Source organism: Hyposmocoma kahamanoa, unplaced genomic scaffold (genome assembly GCF_003589595.1).
Source record: "Hyposmocoma kahamanoa isolate Upper Pololo Valley unplaced genomic scaffold, ASM358959v1 192, whole genome shotgun sequence".
NCBI lineage: Eukaryota > Metazoa > Arthropoda > Insecta > Lepidoptera > Cosmopterigidae > Hyposmocoma > Hyposmocoma kahamanoa.
In genome coordinates, this window is record NW_020653719.1 from 11,503,496 (window position 1) to 11,527,292 (window position 23,797).

The 23,797-nt window shown below is 36.8% G+C and overlaps 1 protein-coding gene across 1 annotated transcript in view; it reads right to left on the reverse strand.

Annotated features, from left to right (window-relative positions):
* The window catches only part of LOC113226689 (hemicentin-2), a 79,957-nt gene that overhangs the window by 34,614 nt on the left and 21,546 nt on the right, over positions 1-23,797 (reverse strand). Inside the window, exons 4-8 of the mRNA XM_026459411.1 lie at positions 19,816-19,926; positions 17,884-18,087; positions 16,131-16,282; positions 2,963-3,110; positions 945-1,075 (exon numbers count right to left, since the gene is read on the reverse strand). Of these exons, the coding sequence (XP_026315196.1) occupies positions 945-1,075; positions 2,963-3,110; positions 16,131-16,282; positions 17,884-18,087; positions 19,816-19,926 (746 nt within the window). The remainder of the gene's footprint in view (positions 1-944; positions 1,076-2,962; positions 3,111-16,130; positions 16,283-17,883; positions 18,088-19,815; positions 19,927-23,797) is intronic.

Here is a 23,797-nt window from a genome sequence, read left to right on the forward strand (position 1 = left end):
CACACCATATGCTAATCAGTGTACGTCCTCAATTTTACTATGTATTCTTTCCTTCTTTAAGGTGATTCATTCAACACTGTCACTGCTATGCGGTACCAACCAAAGTCATAGAGCTTGAATCAATTCTTAAGGTTTACGATAATCTCAGTACAGAGTACTAAAAAAACCGACCTCAAAAGTACGTGGAATCACATCTATTTGCCAAGTTTTATTGAAATATCCCCTAGTTCGCCAGTATACAGGACTTGACACAGGAGATAATAAAAATCGGTTCTCACTACTCAAAGTATATTGAGAAAGAAAAACGCCTTGAATTGGAGAATAGCAAAACCAATTATTAAAATAATTGCTTCTTAAGCAAAATTAGGCGCTATTTATAAAAATGAATGTTCATGCGTGATCAGCTACACTTAGAGGTGGATGATTTTTTCAAAATGAAATGGGATCACTATGGAGGTACCCTCTTTCCAACAAAAAATAATCATGAAAATCGGTTCACAAATACCGGAGTTATCGCGTAACATACAAAAAAATGCAGTCGAATTGAGAACCTCTTTCTTTTTAGAAGTCGGTTAAAAAATGTAAAGTACCTCACGTTATCGATAACGTTTAGGTATACAAAACGTGAAGCAATTACGTGTGTGATTTTGACCTATAAATTACACCAAGTTACTTATGTTGTTAAAACAAATACCGATTAATTTATAATCTTAAATGTCGAAGTGACAGCCTAAAAATATTTTGTTAATAAAAAAGTGCGCAAAACCGGATTCATCCCCTAGTATGCAGGCATTCCCGCGCGCAATCCTGTACGCTCCTGATCACGCGTGACAAAGTCACCGTCTAAAGGGGACTGACGTAGGCGTCAATATGCGGGGCCGGTGTGGTATATAAAGCTAAGGTAGGGCGGAATGTTCCCTTTCTAGTCTATAAGTACTACTTACATTGTGTCTCCATTCCACTTTGTAAACGTAAGGATGCGCGTTGATGATGCAATCGAAGTAGACATCAGAACCTTCTCGAATATTCTTCGGATCAAGATTTGTTCCTAACCGTACCACCGTTTCTGGTACGTCTGTGAACAAAAAACATTTCTTTTTTCTGTATGAAAGTCTATAGAATACGGAAGTAAGTGAAAGATGTTATTAAGATAATAGAAAATTATTTGTCACTATTTTAACTAACTTAGCAATCAAGTTACTTAATAAGCTTGCTACTAGCACAAGACCTTTATGTTGTAGTCTGAATAAATAATCATATTGTTAATATTTGGGGTATGTATTTTAGATTCTAGTCAGTTTCTTGGAAGATCATTTTGAAATTCAATATCCACCGATAATGATATAGTCGGCCGAGGTCAGAGGCTGAAGTTCAAAAACCGGTGAACATTACGTGCTGGAATATACTATACTATAAATTACACTTATACTTATGTATGGTCAATTAAGCACCAAAGAGCAAACACTGGATCTAACGAGCAAATATCAGAACGAGAGGTTTACCAATGAAGAAGTACTAGTAATAGCAAAGGAAACTAAAAACAATGAAATTTTTTCTGAATGTTCGATCTTTGTATTAATAAAGCCACGTTAGCTTAATCAACAAAGATATGTGTGACTTAGGTCAGGACTAAATGACGTTATTTACACCTAAGAGCCTTAAATCTAAGATACAGAATCCTCAAAATAGTCCACAATATCTAGAAATGATATTATGCCGACAGCCTAGAAAAAGAGTATGGTCATAACACCAGTTATTATAGTGTGAGGAAAGAGTACCAATGCTTCCGGTGATAAACACTTAAACTTCGAAAAACATAAAACACTCACTTTATCTTATATATCTACTTCTTAAGCCGGGTACTGATTAGCGAGCTGTAATTGTAACGTGATTGACACAAGAGAGGTTCTAGTGTGTACGCGTGAAACAGTCTACACTCGCTAGAATAGACCCCTTTACAGACTCTATCGCGCGTGACCAGAAGCGTACAGGGTTGCGCTCAGGATTGCCAATATGACGTTTTATAAGTAAACTTTCTTTCGCGCGGGATTGCTCGTGTTCGTTTTCATTACAATAGAAGAGTGTCCGTGTAAAAGGTAATCTTGGAACGCGCGATTGCCCGCGCTACTGATGAGCGCACGGTCTTTTCCTTTTCCTTCCAACATCTTTACACGCACGCTCATATCTGTACCACGCGCGAAAGTGGCGTCTCTGTACAGTCCGCTGTTCTGCGAACTGCGAACCACACTATGATTTTTGATAACATAACGTACAACGGTTACAGCTCGCTAGTGTGTACCCGGTTTTAGAAATCATCCAGATTTGTTTTAGTTAGGCAGATACATAGTAACCGAAAATATTATATGTTTCACGAAATAAAAATAAATTATTAGTACATCCCGACTTAAACTGCATTTATCATTACATTAGCCATCACAGTAAAAATACTTATATAATAAACTATCAGGACAATTAAGAGACTCTGTTAAAATTATTAATACAAAGATCGAACACACAGAACGTTTCTTCGACCCGGTGGGACTTGAACCCACGACCATGACGCACTCTAGCATTGCTCTTACCAACTGAGCCACAAAACCGAGTTGGGGACATTCTCCTGTGTTTTTATTATAGATAGGCTTTCGGTATTCGTCGCCGGAAGTGACATCTAGTGAGAAATTTTTTTTAAACTTTTTAAAAAAAATATTACAGACCCAGTTAAAGATGTAGATTTTAAATAAGAAACTCAAAGAGCTACTAATTAAGGAAGCATAGTACAGATTTACCGAATATTTAAACGATGGATTTTAAAAATTATAGCTGCTTACAACTATAAACTACATTAAGAATACTATTTATAAGTACTTACACATAACTATCACAAATATAATTATAATCTTATGCATATCCGGATGTTGATAAGTAATAATGTTCACCAAAACCTTATACTATAAAAACTTACATTGGATATCAAGGATCCAATCGTCTTCTAAAGGTGGAGTTAATGGCATTTGAGGGTTGGACGCCCGGCAAGCCAGTTTTGCTCCTGTGTCTCTCTTTGACAACTGGATGGAGAGAGTTGAAGTCGTTGTGTTTCCATCTGTTGATAACTGTTGACAAAACATATATGAAAACATTATGATAAAGTTTGATTTCTCGGATTGGACACAAACACATTTAATTATTATCGAACTTTCTCTACTGTCTTAGCCAAGTTAATGCTTTACCACGATGAGACAGACGCACGTCTAATAAAGGCGGCTTCCCTTAGCCTGTGATACCACAGGCCACGCTGCACCGCGAAGATATATATGGGCGAGCTCGTGTCACAGGCACATTGATATGTTAGCCTCTCTAAAAGGCTTCAACTACCAATATCTTACGAGTGGGCAGCAACAACTTTATCCTTATGACGTCTTCCGGTACCTTCGGCTGCGTAGGAATTTGGGAACTGAAGAGATGCCGTTTATTCGGCATCGAGAAGTGAGCGTGGCTTACACCTCCGCTACCAATGAGGAGATTTGGTAGTCGACTTAGAGTCGGCGATTCAGTGGTGGCAACCGTTAGTCGTGCAGAGCGCGACGGGAAGTGAGCGCGAGCCTACAGCTCCGGTACCTATCTGGAAAATAGCGGACACCCGTGGCGGTTCACCTAAGGCACTAGCCTTACGGATGGAGCTGCAAATGGGCTGATCTGGGGTTAGGACCTGACTCAGATCAGTCAGATCAGGAACTCAGTCATAGGCTCTTCCCGCATAACCCAGAGGTTGACACGGAGAGGTACTATAAACAAAAGGTATGTAGAAAGATATGGGACTGTCCTTATGACGGGGCAAACTGTCAAAATATACGTCAAGGTCGCTCCCAGGATATCGTAGTTGGAAAGCATCCTGGACACTATTAAATTTTTCCTGGAAAACGGCACGAGAAAAGGCTTGCTAAGTTGCTTCTTTGAGTTGGGACTTTGGGACGTGGAACAGTAGGAGCGATTCTCGATAATACTTCCGGATAATCCAGGGAAACAATTACTGTCAAATAAGTAATACTTGACCAATGAAGCTTTATATCGCAATGCTATTGTGACGTTACAATAGTGTTGTAACTCAAAATATGCGAAATTTAATATTATATCATTACTGAACGTAAAATTTGATTTTCTACTCGTCAAAAAAACTGTCGTTAGAATATTGTAAGAAACAATCAAAAGTTACCTACTTAACTCTAAATGAGATACACTTTATGTGAGCTATTTCTAAAATAATCCTTATTCAAAAACATGAAATTATTTTTTCCATTTCATTTTTAAATATATTTGAGACATTGTTTAAGTGTCCCTAATAAACTATAACATATAAATTTCAATGATTTTTTTGCGGGAAGTGAGTAATTCGTTTTTCATCGATTCTGAGAAAGTCCTCTTTTTGAGTTAATACACTATTGTATTAACAGTGCGATATCTGACATTGTCTTTTGATCGAGTATTACTTATTTGACAATATTTCGGAGGAAGGAAGACCTCCTCGCAGCAACTTGTAGAGGACAGTCGTTTCTGGTATTCATTTTTGTAACTAAAGCCAGGGTTACAAGCCAGATACTTTTTGTACGCGTTCGATATAATCAATGTACCTACTCCTGTAAGGCTAGCACGAAAGGGCACGACTAGCGCGATAGCGACATAACGCGCGAGATACTGCTGTTCTCGCATAGAGATCTCGCGCTTTATGTCGCTCTCGCGCAAGTCGCGTCTTCATGCTAGCCCTACTGATAAGTGGGGTTCCATACGACGCTTGCAATCTCAATGTCAAATGGACAAAGGAAGTTGTATAAAGATATTAGCGTTTTCATATTTTTGAAGTTTTGGTGAAATGTACGATCTTGTATAAGATAATATAACACCTTTCTTAACAACATTTTTCTGTAAATAATTTTTTCAAAATTTATATTTGTGTAACAAGTTCGAATTTTTTTTATTGTGTTCTCTGAATCCGTTGTGCTCTAGTTTTTTTTTTATGTAAAAAATTAATTGTAAGCCTGTGAAATTGTTTTTAATAATATTTCATTTCAATTTTTTCACTATACATATTTCTACAAATTAATTAACTAAAATAAATTGAACAATAAAATATGTTATACAAATACAAAAGTTAAAAAAAAAAGTTTTATAATTGCATTCATTATATTATATATTATATGCAACATTATAATCAACATCGGTTCCAAATTTTTAGTATAATTAAATTTTGAATTTGCAGATTTTATTCTTGTATTAAGAATTTTAAGAATAGTTAACGATCAAACGATCACCAGATACAAAAAAAAAACTGTTGTAAATTCTTTTACAACAGTTTTTTTTTTCTTTTTAAGAGGAAAGGTCGGTGAGCGCGCTTTTCACACCTTCGTAGAATATAAGTGAAACATTGAAATTGCAGTCAGAATAAAGCCAACCACAACTATCGACTTAATAATTCCGACGTCACCATGTCTTGTACATAATGTCTTGTATTCTTGTATAACTTATATATATAGTACTTTTGAATAATACACCCTTTGTCCCTCTAACATACAGAGAGTAACGAACAAATACACTATCGACCAATAAGAATCCACCAATAACATAGCGTCTGGATTTGATTGGGTATTAGTTTCCGAGTACTTTATTATATTGTTTTTCTTTTTTGGTTATTTTCCTTTACTTTTATGAACAAGGGTCAGTCAGTCTATAAATAACGGCTTTAAGATAAACGAATGACTGGCGAGATGAAAACTGGTGATAGTTTAAGACAGACCAATAAATTTGGACAATAAATAAAAAACGTTCTTGGTATATATTTGGCAATACATTTAAAAGGTACTTATGAAGTTGTTAGAGATTCGCGATTATTTTAATTTTTTTTTTATGATTCCAAGTGACGGCACGAACACGCCTATCCATAACAGTTGCAGTGCTTTATCTTAGGGGCAATGCCACTGCGCCCGTCACCCTGAGATATATGTTTGACTAGTGCCATGTCACTGTCAATTGTTGTACAAGTATAAAGTCAAAGAATCTTTTTTTTATAATACTAATTAACTGGACGCTGGTGGTAAGGGACATGCCTGTTCCCAATAACTGCAGTGCCACTCAGTTATCACAATCATCATAATCACAAATATTTGAGGGGTACTGCCACTGCGCCCATCAACCTGACACATAAGTTGAAAAGTCCCATGTGCCTTTAATTTCACCAGCATCCTTACTCTTCCAAACCGAAACGCAGTAATGCTCACGTTATTCCTTGGCGGCATAAATAGGTAAGGTTGTTGTACTTCTCTGGACGGACTCTTTCATAAGGATCTCTACTGCTATTTTATATGCTCGTAAAAATATACATAATTTCAATAAGAAAGAAGATATCCATAATATTAACCTCTAAGGCTAAGTCCAAACTCATGGTACCACGATTTCGTTTAACCAAGGTAAACAACTCTTTTATGGGGAACTGTATACGTTTTTACAATAAAATTTCGGAGCATATATTAAGTTTATCATTTCCTAAGTTTAAAAACTACATTAAAAATATTTTGATCGAAAAATCATATTACAAAATTGAAGACTACGTGTTAGATAAAGATGTATGAAAAGACGGCATGGCTCCAGAATCCACACAAATTTGATTCAAAGTGTATTCCATAGCATTTAAGTTTATTTGAAAAGAGCAATCCCTAGAGTTTCTTGCTCGTTCTTCTCAGGGAGGTCAGCGTAGTGAACGAGCAGTAGCTCCAATGTGACGATTTCAAGTGTAAATTAATTTTACCTATGGAATAAATAATCTTTGACTTTGACTTTGACTTTGCTACTAAATTAGATAGATTGCTACGCATTAGAGATGAAACTATTGTCTCCGTATCTATTTTTCAAATAAAAAACGTGTCTGGGCTCTTTACAGGTCCTACGGCCCCTGGTTTGTTTGAAAAAACAAATATACACATGTTAAGTCTATAAAAATAGTCTTATTTCCAATAAAGAGGTACTTTTAAGTACGAACACATATAGAAGGTATATAGATAGATACAGCGCCGTAGACCACCTAGGTACATGTTGAGTTAGCGTCCTTTCACTGCTAAGATAAAAAATGTTTTATTTTTCCTCTTGTATGTATTTGTGTCATACTAGTGAATAACGTGTTTATCCATCCTATCTAGGAGTACTGTAAGAGCAGTCCCATATCTTTTTACATAAGTTTTGTTTATAGTGCCTCTGCCTATCAACCTCTGGCTTATGCGGGAAGGGCTTTATGACCTGTGCGAGCGAGATTGCACAGGGACCATCTAAGGTCTTTACCCCGGATCAGTACGCTTGCACGTACTTCATGCGGTTCTCTGCAAGGCTAGTGCTTTAGGTGAGCCGCCTCGGATGCACGTACAGAACGCTTTTCCAGATAGGTACCGGAGCTGTAGGCACGCTCACTTCCCATCGCGCTCCGCACTAACTAACGGTTGCCACCGTTCTACTGTCGTACTGTGGTACTGTGGTACCGTGGTACTGTAAGAATAGTACTTTTGAAATTTTAATCTAAACTTATCCGCAGCTTACTGTCTCCTGCCTAATTGTAGAAATCTGAATGGCACTGCCACTGCGCCTGTCAAGCTGAGGCATAAGTTGACAAGAACCATGGGCCTGTAATTTCACAAGCATTCTTATCCTTCAAAACACCACGCAGTAATGATCACATTACTGCTTGGCGGCAGAAATAGGTAAGGTGGCAGGATTTCCCTGGACAAATTCTTTCACAAGACGCTCTAGTGCTTTTAAAATCATCAGTTCATAAATTTGGGAACTACGATACACACACAAACCAAAGGCTTCAAGCTTCAAAAACGTTCACGACAATTGAGACACAATATTGACGTTATTTCACGAGCACCCGTAACCATTGAAAACAAAAATAGCTATGTGAATTATGATAATAATAATAAAAAATAATCCATGTTTTGTTATTATCATAATGTCGAAATACTGAGCTGTCCCACCTGTGTGCGACCATACTGGTGTTAGAGTTGCCACATAGACCTGGAAGCCATCCACCCGCGCAGCGCAGAACATGCTGAACGTATTGTTGTATTGTATGTGCAGAGCCCTATATGCCATCCGCGTATATGCCATCAGCGTCTTTATATGTTATATAAGAATGAAAGAATATGTACTTCAACAATTTAGGTTTATTGTAACTTAGTACAATACAAAAAGAAACTTAGAGAAAGCACATGGGTACAGGGAGGAAGACATTTTGTCATACATGGATTCTTATTTCTTTTTATTTATGAATCTGGCACCTTACACATCACATATAGCTGACCCACAGACTGCACGTGTAGAAGAACTGACAGGAAGCCTTGAAAAAGCATCGTTTTCACCTCTTTTGACAACGTGCAAATTTGCGAGCCAGGATAATACAGCGGACAAACATTGTCCTGCGCTCCCTTTCTAACGATAACATTGTTAACTACGGCGGCGGAACCCGTCCTGAGGGATGAGGGCTGAGGAGTGAGGCAAGCGCAGCGGACACCCCCGCGCGCCGGCACCCCGTAACCGTCCACCACGCCGTTCTTACTTATTTTATTTACCACAATATTTAATGTACCAAAACTACGTCATTACAAAGTCTTTATATGAAGCAGGAGTTTTACTTGAAGAGGTTAGAAACCCTCAGCTGCGCTGTTCTTCAATAACAGCCCGGACAAACATTGTATTTAAATAATGACTTTAAACTTTGTTGTGTTTATGAACGCATAAATAAATCATCATCTACATTAACTCATTATACGCCCTACAACAGGGCACGGGTCTCCTCTAAGGACAGGGCTTAGGCCGTAGTCCACCACAACCGCAACAAACGTTCTCCCATTGCGTTCTCTACTATAATCGCTCTCTAAAAATTAAATTATAACCAACAATTTCTAAAATTCTCGTCGAATACAATTAAATGCCCAATACCTCAATGAATATTCCCAGTTAGATAATTTCACGTAAATTATGCTGTTCCCACATTTTCTGTTTGCCTAAATAGGACCCAAGAGTATGGTAATAAACTGTAAATTACTTTGGTATTAGCATTTGTAAATTCATAGCGGGTAAATAATGAAGTCCTTGTTTAGATTACGATTAGCGATCTTGAAATTTAATACAACTAAATGTAAAATCTTAACATAAAGAAATCACCCTTACTTTTCAAATATGTAAAAATAACGGCTTAGATATAATTGCACGGCCTCCATGTTCGAGAGGCTTGCACACCGGATTCCATGGTGTCGTCATCTCTGAGGTCCCGGGTTTGATCACCGGCCGGGTCAGTGTAGAAAACTTTTCTATTGTTGTCTCTGGGTGTTTGTGGTGTCGTTGTCGGGATCAAAGCAACGTAAATGATGTTGTCTAATACATACATATACATATAACAATTTAATAATAATAATAATGTTAGACAACCACGTATTACCTGGTCTCAAATCCGGAAATTCCCTGTACTATGAGTATCTGTGTCTTTTCTAGTGCCTCTGTGAAGGTTGGCCACCAATTCTGCATGCTGCCCTCGTTATCACTCGAGATGTAATAAACGGTCTGAGCGGTCTGAACGGGTTAATTTTATCAAACTACGCCTTTTCCTACTTCCAGCAATCTTTCCCATCAAAACTAAGGCCGTTTCCTGATTTGTCGGTGCGGTAGCGGTGAAGGAGCAGTGCAGTATCGGTATGCTAGGTATACGCAGTACCGAAAGCTTACCGAACGCCTATGTTTCAATGTGCGCTTCCTGAGTGGCACGGTTTGGATCAGGAAGGGATCGTTTCGGTTTTCAGTATACCGCAACAATCAGGAAGCGCATATTATAAGGGCTCAGTAAGCTTTCGGCATAGCGTATACCGAGCGTACCGATACCGACAGGTTGTCAAGCTGTATCTGTGATATCTAATCACATGATCTAGATAGGCTGTTTTTATGCGTTTGATGGTAGGTTGGAGTTCTCTGTTTTTACCTATGCACCGTAGAACATTCTCATTCATGACCCCGTTGATCCAGCTAATATCACCCCAACACGCGATATATGAGTACAATATTATATGAATGATGAATGAAAATATAGCCTTATATTTATAATTTCATCAATTAAAATATGTCCACGTTGATAATTTTGTAAAAAAATCATTATTATTTTAAATAGAAAACCTATATGAGATACTAACGGAGAACTCGTCGCATTTTTGGTCGACATGTTTCGAACCAGTTCGTGGTCCTTAGGGTCGAGACACAAAACTGCAAATCGGCGCGATGCGAATTCACAACGCAGAAAACTGCGACGCGAATTGCTGCGATGCGATTTCGTGCGGCAAGGAACTTCACTGCCATGGTTCGGGTAACTATTCTTTCGACGATCATCAACCGTACTGAATGTATTTTTTTAACATAGATTATAAAAAGAGTCATGCTCTGCTTTTCTGATCGTTTTTCGTAAAAAAGTATAAGAAAAAACACAAAGAAGATTAACATCGCAGGAATGCGCGATGCGGAGCAATTCGCAAATTCTTGCGATGCGTCGTGCGAGATCGTAAATTTCTGCGACGCGACGTCGCATCGCAGTTTTGTGCTTCGATCCTTAATCATGAGATTCCGCGGCGGTGATTCGACGAAACAGGATGCCAAAGCCCTGGCGGCCCGATCACTCAGTACGGCTGCGGGCGCAGGCAGCGTAGGCGAGAAACTACGCTCGCTCGCTTCATTCTTATTAAAGTCATACGTAGGATTGCACACACTAACTACATCACTTTCTAAAGTCTCAACCACAATAACCACTGACGTAGTACCTAACCTGGAAAACAGTGTTTGTTGAAGAAAAACATTGAGACGAAATTTTCATATCTAAGAGGGTACAAAAAACTTTTTGCGACTTGTGAAGTTCCTAACCAGCATTAGACTAACATTAGCATAGTTGATACTTAAGAATAAAATGATAGATTGATAACTCACATAAACTATAATCCGATGGATACTGCGTTCTATCGAGTGAACTAATCTGTTTTAAATATGAAAACGTTTTGTCGGTTATACTCCCTTTTTTTGCCGACAAGCCATTTCGGCTTTGAACGTTAAGGGTGCTGGTGAAATTACAGCCATATGGAACTTGTCAACTTATGTTACAGGGTGATGGGCGTAGTGACAGTATCTGAGTGGCACTTCAGAGCCATAAATCACAAAGAACTGTAGGGCGGTTGTTATGGACACGCGTGTCGGTTACCATCAGGCCTACAACTTGTTCGTCTCTATACGAAAACTCGTATCTACATCCAACGTTACTCATGTTGCCGTTTTAGAGTAGTTCTTTCTATACATAAGTAATTTATTGAAATTTGCAGTAGCTAGCAAATTTCGAATTACAGATTATAATAACAACAAATAGCTGGTACTAAGATTAGTGTGGTGTAAAATTATCTGAACCCAGCAGTAAGACATGCAGATTTTTTAGTCAAAAAGCTTGACAGCGGTAAGAAGTGTATTACTATTTTCATTGACCTCGCAAAAGCCTTCGATACGGTCTCAATTCCAAACCTGACAGGGAAGGTGGCAAAGATTGCCTTTAGAGGAACGCAGTTAAAATTATTGAAGGAATACCTGACAAATCGAACTCAGCGTGTCAAACTAGGTGACTACCTTAGTGATGAGCTCTCTATTACACATGGTGTCCCGCAAGGTAGTATTGTTGGCCTAACCCTCTTTTTATGCTATATAAATGAGATCTGTAAACTCCAATTACCAAATTGTAAAATAATTGCTTACGCGGATGACACAACACTTACATTCTATGGTGACTCCTGGGATGGCATGTTCGCATCTGCCCAACAAGGCTTAAATGTAGTCAGTCACTGGCAAGCAGCAAACTCCCTAACGCTCAATGTAGCTAAAACGAAATATATAACTTTTTGTATTCGGAACACCAAGTCTTCCTCTTATTTAAACCACAACATATATGTCCACACATGCTCATTTCCCCCAACTACTGCCTGCAACTGTAACTCTCTCTTTCTATTCTAGATAATCTACCCACATATTATTCAAAATTTGTCTCAAAGAATTCGGAAACCCATCTACATTTTTAAACACCTTAGACAAGTCACTAACAGCAAAACCTTGCGAAATATGTAATATCTAGCGCTAGTACAATCAGTAATTACCTATTGCATTACGTCTTAGGGGGAACTACTAAAAACAATCTAATAATATTAGAACGAGCTTAAAGATGTTTGTAGAAGGTTGCACTCTTAAAATTCCGACGCACGCACGCACGCACGCACGCGCACACACACACACACAAGAGAGTTGTTGTGGAGAGAAATATATACATTATTATTATTATACAGCTGTTAATGATGATGGTGGAGCAGCAAGAATACCACTTCATGAGACAAGAGAGGCTAAAACTGTACAAACATTTTAATAAAGAGGTCATAAAGTAATTAAGAATATTCTTAAAACGCACTGCTGAATTTCAATACAAGCGAATCGTGAAACAGGAAAACTTTTCATTCATTGTGGTTTATATTTCATCCGTATCATTTTAGGGAAGACCTAGTGTAGCGAACTGTAAAAATGAGGCACCCGAAGCTAACGAGGAGTGAGCAAGAACAAAAAAGGTATTTACTTTTTATTTAAAACAGAATCATGATATGAGTTGTGCACGAGCACTAGAAGCAGACGAAACAATTATAAATCAGAGAAAAGGCGTCAAAAACAACAAGTACAATTGAATTTTAAAATTTCAATTAAAAACTAAATGAACAAAAAACACTACGTAAAATACAAAGAGATTTATAAAGACTACTGCGGTTCATCAATCTAGTTTAAAAATACAACCTACTGTTTAGATTCCAATCAAGCCTCTAATGGCTGAACCTTATTATGTCAAGAGCAGATGTGAAGTGACGTCACGTCCTGATCCGTGTTGATTGAGGCGTTAATTAGCTTTGAATAGAGAATTTGCGTCGAAACGATGACTTTACGGTTAATGGTTTTGAAGATGGATATTGTTTTACGCAATTGGCTATTATGAAATTGATCTACATTAATGAACAAAACTTGTTTAAAGTCGGCTTTCAATACGAGTATTATGGTGGTTTTTATTGCCTTTTTCTCTTTGGAACATCGCAATTTCCGAAGTGATAGAAGATTGGTTGGTTGTTATTAATTTGGTATCGAAAACGTGGTGTTAAAATGTTAAAAGTTCGTATTAAATTCCCTTTTATTACTCTACTATATGAAGATTTATTCGGTGACTGTACTTTTGTAATGGTAAATACATAAATCCCACTACGTGGTTTGAATTTCGTTGAACTGAATGAATGAAAGGGGTGTACCTACCATTCCATTTCCTGTGTGTCTGACGCATCCTGGGCAATAATCGGCAAATAAGTTACGCCGATAGGCCAATCCTTTCAGTAAGATGGTGTATGCCATCGATACAATAAGAAGAACAATTGATTGAAAACCTAAAGTGCATATATATGTAATCGAAAAAGAAAACATGAGTAACTAATTAACACCACACGCAAAATAGAGACATGGACGTCGAGTTGCGGACACCAGGCCGTTATACCAAGTAACTAATCAATATTTTTAATAGACAAATGAAGCTTGCATGAAAAGATAGACGAACGATAACAAGCTTACTGGAATCAGAAATGAAATGAAATATGTTTATTCACAAGCAAACACGGTAACAAAAATATTACACAAAGTGTTATGACTACGTGTTGCACCAGGTACTGGCACTCAAAAATTAAAAATAAATTGAAGTTAAATAATGTCATAAAATTAAAATTATAATAATTTGTCAAATAAAATTAAGCGAAAATGCTTCCAACCTCTAAGGAAAATGCCAATGAAGTGACAACAATAAAATCATAAAATAAACAATATCAAATAAAATGTCGATTTCTTTTCATTTAAAAAAAATCTTAGGTATCATATAAACACAGATCACATCGCATAGCTTTTTTTTAGTATTTTTGTAGGTAAGCCTGCGATTGCTGCAGGTAAAGCATTATATATTTTTATGGACATATTATATCAATTCCTATAAAAAGCAAGTAGTGCTAAGGAAAGGGCCAGTTAAGCGGTTTGGATATCTAATTAAAGTTAGAAAATACCAAAAGCTAAAACAAATAGCAAATAAAATGGAAAGATAGCTCAATACATATATCTATCTAATAAACTACCTGCCTGCGAAGGTGCAAAACATTATAAACAACTAAAGGAATATGAAACCTTACCAAGCTTTAAATATAATAATGTAAGGAAGATTACTGGCAGGGATTAACTTAACACATTTTGGAGAGTTTCACAAGTCACACTGTCTTAATCCGAGGATAACATTATTTGACAAACTCGACTAAGCTCAAATTGTGACAATTTATTCATGTGACTTTATCTGGTATCACTCAGGGGTCTCTTCTGGACCCTTTACTGTTTATAGTTTATATGAAATTGATATTTACATAGCGTGGTGGTGGTATCCGTCAAGGATAGCATTTAATACATTTTCAGTTTTCAGTCGCAAATTTTTTCATATTAGTAATGTTTCTATTGCATCTAGTGCTCCTAGTATGTTTAGAGCTAATTAATTTATGAAACCTTTAGGAAATGAAACTATTTTTCCGGATTTAAATCGCGTATATTTGTTTTTTCAAAGATCAAACGTTTCAGGCTCTTAACAGGTTCCATGGTAACGGCTGACTGAGTCAGTCGTTTGAACACAAATATATGCGATTAATGTCCGAAATAAATAGTTTTATTTCCAATGTGTAGCAATCGCGAAAGCCTAAGAATCCAGTGAAATAAGTTGTTCATTTTAGCTATTTATTAAGTTACAAAAATAGAGAAGGCATTCTATAGGTAATACGGTTAGTGGAAGTAAATGACCAGAACACAATTTACTGAACACTAAGGCGTTGTGCAAACGTAAACACTATTGGCTACCGATAAGGACATCGTCACAGGAAACCGTGATTGCTGGTAACGACAACGATATGTGTCAAGTGGAAGCAACTGCGTTTGGGCATATAGTGGACCATTTCATATTGATTGTACGAAAGTAAATTATTCATTACTAGTTACCGGTTGCTTGTGTCTAACACAAGACACTCAAGGCGTCTGCGTTTGCAAGTCAAGTTATACGCCTTGAGAGACGACTTTAAATAGTATCTACATAAAATTTTATATTGAGTAACTAAATAAATCAAAAACCCAATATCCTGTCACTTACGTCAAACAACCAGTGTTAGAACTTAGGCTGGCAGTCCCTTACGACCGATTTGAGTACGCCCCAAGCACTGGATGTCCCATTCAATCTACATTTATTACTTTTACGTGCCCCTATTTTAAGTTGACTCCAAGATGTTGTTTTTTATGGCAATAAAGATTGTAATAGATAGATAAATTTAGTTGTAGCTAAATTAGCTCCTTGTTGAAATATTCGGGTAGTTTGTAACAATAAAGTGTAATGGATTTACGTTGTCAGGAGGCAATATTTTTGGAATGAAGTTTCGTAATATATTTGTAAAACTTTTGCTGTTTCAATGAATACTGGAACTGCTCTAGCATTTGAAAAGAACTGTTTGGAATAAACTTGTTTTGTAGATTTTTGCTGAATTATCTAAAAAAAATGAATTCATGGATTCTTATACAAAGTAAAACCAGAGCGCCATGTGAATGCCAGCTAACTTTTTGGGTTATGTATCGAAGTACTGAACAGGCAGATATTATTATTTAGGTTTTAAAAAGTTTTTGGGGACAAGGAGTTGGTAAACTGTGATGGGATTATTATACTTTGTATTATGATGTCAAATTTAGTGAAATTTAAATACTGACTCTTCTTTACGGAAATTTAAAATCCACATTAGCGAATCAAATTTTGAAGGCGTGTTTATAGTCTCACTTACCAATATTATGAGTATCATTAGTTTTTCAATTTTTCTTCTTTTTCTTAAGCAATTGTAGGTTAAGTATTTAAGTTAAATATTTCACTTCAGTATTGCGAACAAGTGTTCGTACCTCACTTTTAATCTACATATTTCATGGCCAATTAGTAGTCGAAGCTTGAATTTACTCACCGTCTCTCTAGTACTGTTTATCCGTTCCCCATTCTTCCACCAGGTGATGGTGGCTGGAGGTCTGGACCCTGAGCTCTGACACAGAAGATCGTATCTCCTGCTTGCTGATATGGGCTGGTTCGAACCCAAAATGTGAACTGTTAAGGGTGGAACTGCGGAAAACAAAAACGTAATGTTAATATAACAAACAGATACGTACAGCCAACAGCACATCAAGCTATACACTTTTGTTTGAAAATCGAAGCAACGAAATACGGTCAGCCAATATGTATCTTAATAATAGGCTGCCGTCCGTAAATAGCCTGCAATGAAAATGAATTGTAACGCCTATGCCGCACAAATTAAATTTGATTTTCAAAGGAAAATTTCATTATGTGTTGCATTAATAATTCAGTAAACCATCAACTGTATTGACAGTTATATGATACATCATCAGACTGTTTATAATTGACTGTACAGATGCGTATTTAAATCTTAAAACAGACACAAATAACTACAGTTTTGTTACAAATTTTTTTTTCGGATCTAAATGGTTTTTTAAACAAACCAACGACTGTATTGACAGTTATATGATACATCATCAGACAGTTTATAATTGAATGTACAGGTGCGTATTTAAATCTTAAAACAGACACAAATAACTACAGTTTTGTTACAAATTTTTTTTTCGGATCTAAATGGTTTTTTAAGCAAACCAACGGCTCTCATCCTTTACATGTCCTAAGGGTACGACCGACTCTAGTAGTATAATACTTTTTGTCGTTAATATTAACAATAATGACTTTGAAATTCCAGGGAATACCACCTCTGCAAAAATTCAAATTCATCCCATATGCCTGGGGAGAAACTAAAATCTAAAGCACATAATTATAATAATGATATGTTTTGTATTATCATGCAACCTCCAGACGCCACACAATGATGTAACCTGTGCTAGTAACTAGAAGCAGTTTTATGCCATATTTTTTAATTCATCGTTATGGAACGGTACGTTGTGAATTTATGTACTATTAACACTTTTATCTACACACATATCGTAAACTCTCTATGGTGTGTTCAAAAACCGTAAATTACGACCAGCATAAAGATAAACTATTTTGTTAGAACAAATTTCTTATCTGTGAAAATGTCATTATCGCATAATAATAACAACAAATTCGATTTTATTATTACATTAGAATTTCAAACATCTCTGAAAAACAAAACAATTTGATTCGACCTCAATTCTAATATCAGTCGAGATGAAATTTTATTCGAAATGAAATGTCAGTAGCAAATAATTTTGACAAATTTCACACGTTATTTGATATGGAACGATATGATTGTTGCGTTGAAATACTCGTGTGATGTTTATAATATCTATTCTTTATGACACTAAGTGACGGGATGGGTAAGTCGTGTGCCCGATGGCAAGCGACATACCGTCCATAACAGCTGCAGTGCCACTCAGAGCTTTAAATCTCAAATATCTGAGATCCATTGCGCCGTACTTTGAGACACAAGTTGAAAAGTCCCATGTGCCTGTAATTTCACCAACACCCTTGCTTGGCGGCAGAAATAGGTAAGGTGTACTTCCCTGGAGGAACTTTTTCACACGAAGCTTTACTGCAACTAACTTATTCTACTCCAACTTACTCCGCTGTAACTGTTCGTAGTAGTATCACATATTAATTTAAAATTGTTAAATTATAATCAGAGATTTGCGCAACATGATCATTACTACTATTTCTTAAAAGAGATGTTAATTACTTACAATTCATATCTACTGTAACAGTAGTTTCAATAGGACGAACTTTTACATGGTTCGAGGCCCGACAAGTCAGGGCCGTTTTCACGTCGGCTCGCGACAGGGGGCCTACTCTGATAACCCCACGCACGCCGTTATCTCGGAGGGGGGTAGCCGGAGTATCTTGTTCCACTTCATCCTTAAACCATTTCACCCAAGGTCTTGGACGGCCTGCAAATTAGGAGTATTTTGAATGGTTTTTATAATACACATGGAATGGGTTTATGTATTTGTAAAAATTTGTGGATCTTTGTTTAGTTCCTACGTTTAATTTGTTATAAAGGTTTTAAAAAGAAACTTATTACTATGATTTTATGGGTGGTATTTTCTGAATCTTTTCTGTCTGTTTTATCACTACTAGCAATAGCAACAATTCTATAGTCCCTATAGCCCATATACGGGTAACTTTGGGTTAGGAAGTCTCAAGGAATCTCATCCGCTTCATCGCAGTATCTTCAGTTCTTGCTCTCGCTAAAAATAACCTAACTTTAATTTAAGTTAGTTTTCTCGTCGATTTTAGGAAAAAGTGCTATATACTGATTATGAGAAATTCACAGAATTTTAATTGTCTAAATCCATCGTGGATGTAGTTATTCTAACACTATGCCCTATAATGAAACTCTCATTCAGTACGGTATATATTTTTCAATATTATGCAAGCCTTTACCTTACCAATAAAAAATTTGGGCGTCAAAGTAAAATCGGCTTACCATTGTTAAGTTGTGAAACATTATTTTCAGAAACAACCGCTAATACTTGCAAATTAGTTTCAGCCAATACAAAACAAATACCCATTTCATCATCCCAATTTGTCATTTTATAGGTGCCATAAACTTTGCTGAGTTCAACCGCATTCCCATTTAGGATATCCTCTGAATAATTAATCCATTTCATTGTTCTTTTGTCGTATTAATTCGTTCGTACTCTCACACAATTTAGGGAACTTTATCACCTAGCAAGGAGGTCTTGGTCTTTTGTTACGTTAATAAGACATATTGTTTTCTTAGAAGCATGGTGTAGACATGGATGCATTATCATTTAGCAGCACTTTTAAAATTAGTTTCAACCCGTGGCGCCTAAAGGTTTAAAACTCAATACGCAATTAACACACATGTGTTCAAATGGACAGCGTAGATTTTTCTCTGATATGCTTATGTTCTTATAGGCTAATTCAAATAATTTGCGGACACTTTAGTTTTCCGTCTGTGGTTCCGCAGCGGACCTTGACCTAACGCGATTTAGGGATGGTAATAAATTCATCTCGTTGAAAATTAATTAATTTCCCTCACTCTGTATAATTTGGACTTACCATCGTGAATATAAAATACGAAAGGGATGGAGAAAGTTTTCGGTATTTGGTTTTAACACGAACAATAAGTGAAAGGGTTTTCATTTTTTGTCTTAAAATAAGGTATGCTACATCGATACCGACGGCAAAAAACTAAAAGAAATACATTTTGTTGAGCTCAAAAAAGGTTAAAAAAGGGTCTCAGGCAGTCTTATCGTAAGAAGACGTGACGTTGTATGTATGAACGCATTTTAAAAGCTATGCTCCATTCCGAATAGTATTTTTCAAGTTTCTAACGTGTTTAGTTTGCGTGGATTTTCTTGTTTGACCTCATCGACTTTGTTCAATGGAAGATCAAAGGAAAGCAACTGAATATAAAATTCAATAATATGACTGTGTCGCTCAGGGGTCTCTTCTAGGACCCATAGTGCTTGTAGTTTATATAAACTTGAGTAAAACCAGGGGCGTGATAGAATCGCTCAGAGTTTGTGCCTCCACTTTTGTCATCAAAAAATGTTATTTACGTGGATCAGAAATATAACCTCATAACAGGTAAATATTTATATTGAGATTATTTTCATTCGTCATTTGTTGAATCTGAAGTTACTCACCTCCCGTAACGTCGCACTTCAACGTGAATGTCTGGCCCTCGACGTAAGGGCCGACGAATACTGTCTTCTGGTCTTCCGTCTCGTTTGTTATCACCATTTTGCTTGGTGGCACTGTTGACAAAACAATTAATTTGAAAAACAGTGCTAATATTTGGTTTATGATAAACACTACAGAGTCTATTCATAATATTAACATTTTAAATAATGAATAGCTGTTTTGGGCTGAGACATGATTAAGTTAAGTCTCCTGTGTTTTTTTGCTTCTTATTATTTGGACTGCGGTCAGGGCCGATACGGCTCAAAGTTTTATAGACATTATCATCAATTTCAATTTATTATCATAAATTTCAAAAGTGCAACAGTCTATAACTGTTATTCGATATACTAAACACTTATGTCAGTATTATGTCTTAAAGTTCTAATTTTGTAAGTAACTTTGCAAAAAACCAACCAAATTAAATACTATCCTATCTGAATAATTGATGGTTAGGGATAAAATTAAAATCGGCTTCTTCATTGCCATTCTATAGATCGTTCCTCCAATTAAATACCCAAACGCACCACAAGGGTAACAAGTGAAGGGAAAAATTCTCGCCCAATTTACCCTTCTCATTTTGCTGATCGAAATGATAATGGTGAATTTGTGTGCAGTGTTGTCCGAAATTCGATTATCAACGATAGAGTCTAGTCTGTTTACTGTTGGTAAGATAATATCGATGTTATTTGGCGTATAAAAATCATCGTCACTCGAATTTTTGTAATAAATGATTTTTATAGTGAGAATGGTACTCTTATTTATGCAGTATTTTGATATCAAAACATAATTATGAATTTTAAGAAGTTTCATTTCCTACGTATAAAGTAAGTTGCGCTAACCTAGCTACACAAAACGTATGACAAAACAAAACTATACAATACTTGTTTAATTTTTGAACAAGGCATTGATTCTAAATCAATGTGATTGGTAAATCAAAAGTAAGAAATCACGCGCGCACGGGACAAATCTCGGCCGCATTAATTTAGTGTAAGAATCATATTTATTGTGAACGATAAAACAAAAATCATAAGAAAAATTCCTTTTTTCCGACTGGAGTCAAACCCGTGTCTATTGTCTCAACGTGGCTACAGCCCTTACCAACTTAGCTACCAATCAAGTCGATCATGTAGATCTTACAAATTCCTCCAAGTTCTTGTTGCGGATCTTTGTACTTTTTTCTAGATGAGTATACGGAATTCTAGGGCACTTTCCAGAACACCCAGAACAGAACCAAATTAATGGAGTTCATTTCTTAAATTAGTCCTACCGGGAATCTAACCCGGGACCTCCACCCCCACATCCAGCACCCACAATGTAAACCGTTAGCGCCCAGTTACGCAAGGCAAAAGATACCGCGCGACCGCCGCGCGAGTTAACACGTCTTCATGTACATTAATGGCGAATTTGAGTTCTATTTACTTGGCAACAAGATTTAAATGCCTCTGAATAATACAACCGCGCGGCTGCCGCGTAGACCAAATTCAAGCCATTGTCGCCCGCGTGCCCGGGACGCTCATTTAAATTAAAACGTAAATGCTAAACGAGTAGAGCGTATTTTGCCATGACAGCTAGACGCGCGCGCTCCGCTCGACGACCGCGCGGCGGCCGCACGGGGTGAACGCGATGAAATTCGGCCACTGAGGTCGTCAAATTTTAACGGCTTTTTTTGCGTAGCGTCATCTGTGAGTACTTATGAAAGTTTCTTCACTTAGGCAGTAATAATAAATAAATAGGAATAAGAATATCAAACTTGTGAAGTATTTTCTCGAAAAATACATGAATATTATGGTTGTTAAAACATCATGAAATTCAATAAAAATAGATATACTCTCAAAACAGAGTACTAAAAAGACCGACTTCAAAAGTACGTGGAATTACATATAATTATCAAGTTTTATTGAAATCGGTTACTAGAAAGTGCGCAAACCCAGATTCATCCCCTAGTGCGCTACTATAGGGGATTTGACATAGGAGATAATAAAAATCGGTTCTCACTTCTCAAAGTATATTGAGAGAGAAAACGCCTTAAATTGGAGAATAGCAAAACCAACCATTAAAATAATTGCGCCATAAAATAAAATTTAGGCGCTATTTATAAAAATGAATCTTCATGCGTGAACAGCCACCATTAGAGGTGGATGATTTTCTTCAAAATTATATGGGACATTTAAGGAGGTACCCTCTTTCCAACAAAAAAAAAATCATCAAAATCGGTTCACAAATACCGGAGTTATCGCGTAATATACATATAAAAAAACGATTGTAAAACATCGATCATTCCGTTCTTTTCAGTCAACGATACTCGACACATCCCTATCGCAAAGCATCGATAATGAGTTCAGTATAATTCAATAGGCTTGTTCTGTTTAACGGCAGGGTTACCGTGTACTCCTGTTAGTTAAAGTGATTTTTGTGACACCGTAAATAGTTAACATTGTTGTTAGACGAGATGGTTATGTTTTGGGACGACAATGGCTTTCGGGTTGGTTAGGTCATCTAGTAAACGTGTTGGGCGCGGGCTTTTTTTACAAACGGGGCTTTAAATTTGACAAATTGACCGTTAAAGCAAATTTATATCTAGTATTTAGTTTTTGTAATTTAATATACACACTTCACGCTCGCACTGACTATAGCTTCATGAATATACATAATATACATTATTATTATTATTATTAAAAAAATATAGAGTACACCAATGAGCGTGAATGAAAACATTGATATGGCGAAAATTCATATCAGGATCATAGCAATAGTGGAGGGTTATGATCTCTGCAATTCAATAGCATTCAAATCATAAAGTAAATAAATCGTTTATTCGTCTCAATACATTAATAACGAATACAGAGTACATTATAGATATTGGCGTGTGATAAGAACTATTGTAACGGAACGTTACAACGCTGTTAAATTCATTTCAGAATAAATCGTTTTTCAAATTTAACACTATTAAAAATTTAATACAAATATTGTCTTCAACAAATATATCCTATTTTTAAATAATAATTGATTATAAAATAATAAAACTATGATTTACTTTGATAGACAAAATTTCTTAAATCTATGGCAGCTCACGTTGCATTTTCGAATGATGTCGGAGACGCAGAGAGGGGAGGCGCGTTAAACCGAAACCGGCACCGGCGGCTCCCGTTCTCACAGATTACGTCAGAACGTCTTCAGAGCTAGTCCACGGTCGGCTTGGCCGCGCTCACGATATAAAAAACCGTTACGTGTATTCAAAAGTACAACACTTGCTACACTACCTGGAGCTTGACTACGTCCTGACTAGGACGAAGCATTCCCGCTACTTTTCTAACGGCTACCAATTGCCGAGCGTCCTATGGCCTTTTTTCGCTTCCGAGTACTGTACTCGGAAGCGAAAAAAAAACCAAAGGTCTTAACGCCCGTTACCACGCCCCGTAAAATAAAATATAATTTTAAGTACTGTAACAAACCTACTTTATGTAATAGACGGCCTTAAGCCAGATTGTTCACCTTTAGTACTCTAAGAATCCGCTAGATGGCATTGAGCCATTTGGCATTATTTCTGAATCGCGGTGTTAAGATTTGCCCTCGAATGGTGACTACTCGCACACAATTGTGTTAATGTGAAAAGAAATTTGAGAATACAGAGAGCTCAGTAAGACGACCAGGAGTTGAGTTCCTTCTTGGGAACTGCGGATCTTCTGATATTTCGTACGCTCATGTAGGGTGAAAGATTAATGCCCATCATATAGGGTGAAAAATCTCATCTCACGGAACGGTTTCCAGGAGCGAGTCCCTTCTTGGGAACAACTGCCCGGACCTTCCGCATATAGGGTGAAATTGTATTGGCGACACACAAGGTGAAAATAAAAATCTTCTGAACCACTTGGAGTTTCACTTGGCTTGTTTTGGTAACCTCATCCAACGGAAGAAAGAACCTCCCTCCTTTACAATTTTTTTTTC